This window comes from Eurypyga helias, unplaced genomic scaffold, assembly GCF_000690775.1.
Source record: "Eurypyga helias isolate BGI_N326 unplaced genomic scaffold, ASM69077v1 scaffold30874, whole genome shotgun sequence".
NCBI classification, from domain to species: domain Eukaryota; kingdom Metazoa; phylum Chordata; class Aves; order Eurypygiformes; family Eurypygidae; genus Eurypyga; species Eurypyga helias.
Genome location: NW_010248631.1, coordinates 21,476 through 23,713, shown reverse-complemented (window position 1 = coordinate 23,713; position 2,238 = coordinate 21,476). Strand labels below are relative to the sequence as shown.

At 37.6% G+C, this 2,238-nt stretch overlaps 1 protein-coding gene across 1 annotated transcript in view; it reads right to left on the bottom strand.

Annotated features, from left to right (window-relative positions):
* Window positions 1–651: 651 nt before the first annotated feature.
* Window positions 652–2,238, bottom strand: part of HS3ST5 (heparan sulfate (glucosamine) 3-O-sulfotransferase 5) — a 6,499-nt gene continuing 4,912 nt past the window's right edge. The window contains exon 2 of the mRNA XM_010151131.1: window positions 652–2,238. This exon is cut by the window's right edge and continues 182 nt beyond it. Within this exon, the coding sequence (XP_010149433.1) occupies window positions 1,472–2,238 (767 nt within the window). The 3' untranslated portion in view covers window positions 652–1,471.

Sequence of the window (2,238 nt, the reverse complement as noted above, 5' to 3'; positions counted from 1 at the left end):
TCCCCCTCCCCTTTTTTCTTATTCTAAAAGACCTTTTTCAATTGCTTTTATTATTTTTCTTCTGAATCTCTAAGTGCCATACAATGCATAAATCATGAAAATCCTCATTTCCTGAACTAATTTCTTGACACTTACTGAACAGAAACACGAGCTAAGTTTTTATACCAGGAATAACACCACTGTGGTTGGTTGTTTGGAACAGGTGTGTATGTTACCAAATAAAAGCAGAGGTACCACAACTCTTTTCCTTGACTTCTGAAACATCACCAGTTTTCAGTGATGAAATCTCTAGAACTCTTCTTCTAATCTTGTTTGTCTGTCTGTCATTTTGGGTTTAATAGTGGCTCTGCTTTTCTGATATACCTGGTTACAGTAATCTTTTACAGTCATGTTTTAGTCTCATGGGCTACTGCAACTGAATTAATTATAGCACAGTGCTGCAACAGAACAGCAATAATGTTCTTTGAGGTGTGTATTACACCAGATTCCCAGATGGATGAGTTTTTTAATAAACTCAGCTTCACTGCACGTATGAGTTTTCTCAGCTGTCCAGAAACCAAGTTTTCGCAGGCAGCTCTCTCGCACACTGGCACGTGATTTGTCTGGGCTAAGGGACCGTGCTGATGTACACTAAGCAAAGGTAAAAAGCTGTTGCACATATAGGTAATTTTAATCCATTCCATTTTTAAATACGACAATAAAATTAATTTTCACAATAAATTAAATAGCCATATTCAGTTTACAAAATAGAATTACTTAGTGTGAAACCAGTATTTACAAACATTGTACACTATGTACACGATGTTTAGCTTTGTTGACACACAAGCATAGAAGAAAAAATTATTTGACCTTTTTTTTGACACATGATTGACATGCTACAAGTGACACTATGGTCCATACAATAAAACAATTGTGCAAACCCACCACAGGAACTCTGAAACAATGTAGTTTATATGAGATAAGATATTAATTTCAAATAATAAGAAAATAGTACTATCCACTCTCATTGTAAAAATTCAGCACTGTGTTTAAAGTGTCAGTATTCCTTTAGCAATATACATACCAAATATAGCCTGAAGATTATGCTTTCTCACAGCTTCACAGACTTTTGACATGAATTTTTATGGCATAAACGAACGTTCTGCTTAGATTAATAAGTATGCCACATAAACACTTCACTAAGCGAGAGGAACACTGACCCTTTTAACTGTGTCTGACTTTATGTCCCTAAATACCTCCTTTCCCTTTATTATTATATCTTAAAAGATGCAACTATGCTGACAGTAAATTTATGTTAGTTACTACTCTGTAGAAAAAATTGATCCTACCGTATATTTGGTCACACATTGCATATGTACACGTATGCATGAAAAAGTTGCTTTGATAGCCATGTCTATGAAAAGTGCATATATTAGCAGAGACACTTACTGCATGTCTCAGGTGCAACAGAAAGTGTTGTATGAAGTTTAGTTTAGGGCCAGTTAAATGTCCTCCCAGTGATCTGGTAAAATTTTTGATTAAAAGGATGAAAGAACTTGCGCAATTTGGTAATGACAGAGGTATCCACCTCTGGATGGATGCGTCCCTTGCTACCCGCCAGGCACTTGTTAAAGACAATGTTAAATCGCAAGCAGTAAAACCCTCTGGTGGCATTGAAGTATAAATTGTACTGACTTATCCTTGGAGGAAGATTTAGGAACTTCTCTACCAACTGGAGTTCTGGCAGTGGTTCTGTGATGAGCCGGTCTCCGTCCACAATATGAAACTGCTCGATTGGGAAGTATTTTAACCATCTCTCCAGATGTTTTGTGTAGATGCTGGTTCTCACTGCCTTGTACTTAGTGTTCACCTCACAGGTATTAGGATCAATAGCCAGCTTCTCAAATTTGTAGTAAGTTTTGTTCTTTCTTTCCTTACCTTCCAGCACCTGAGTGTAATCAGAAATAGCTCTTGTGGTAGGTTCCCTGACAATGATCAATAATTTGATAGATGAGTTCATTTTGTAAATCCTTTCAGGTACTTCCTCAGTGATGAAATATGCGGGGCTTTTCTCAATTGTTATTTGATGAGGGTAAGAAAAAGGCATTTTTTTCCGGTACCACTCAGTGCCCTTGGCATAGTTCTCATCATTGTCAAAGAAGTGAATCTCTTGAGAAGCTTTGACCACAGCGGGGTGAAGGTTCAGCATCTCCAGCAGTGCTCGGGTGCCTCCTTTCCGCACCCCAATGATAATGGCCT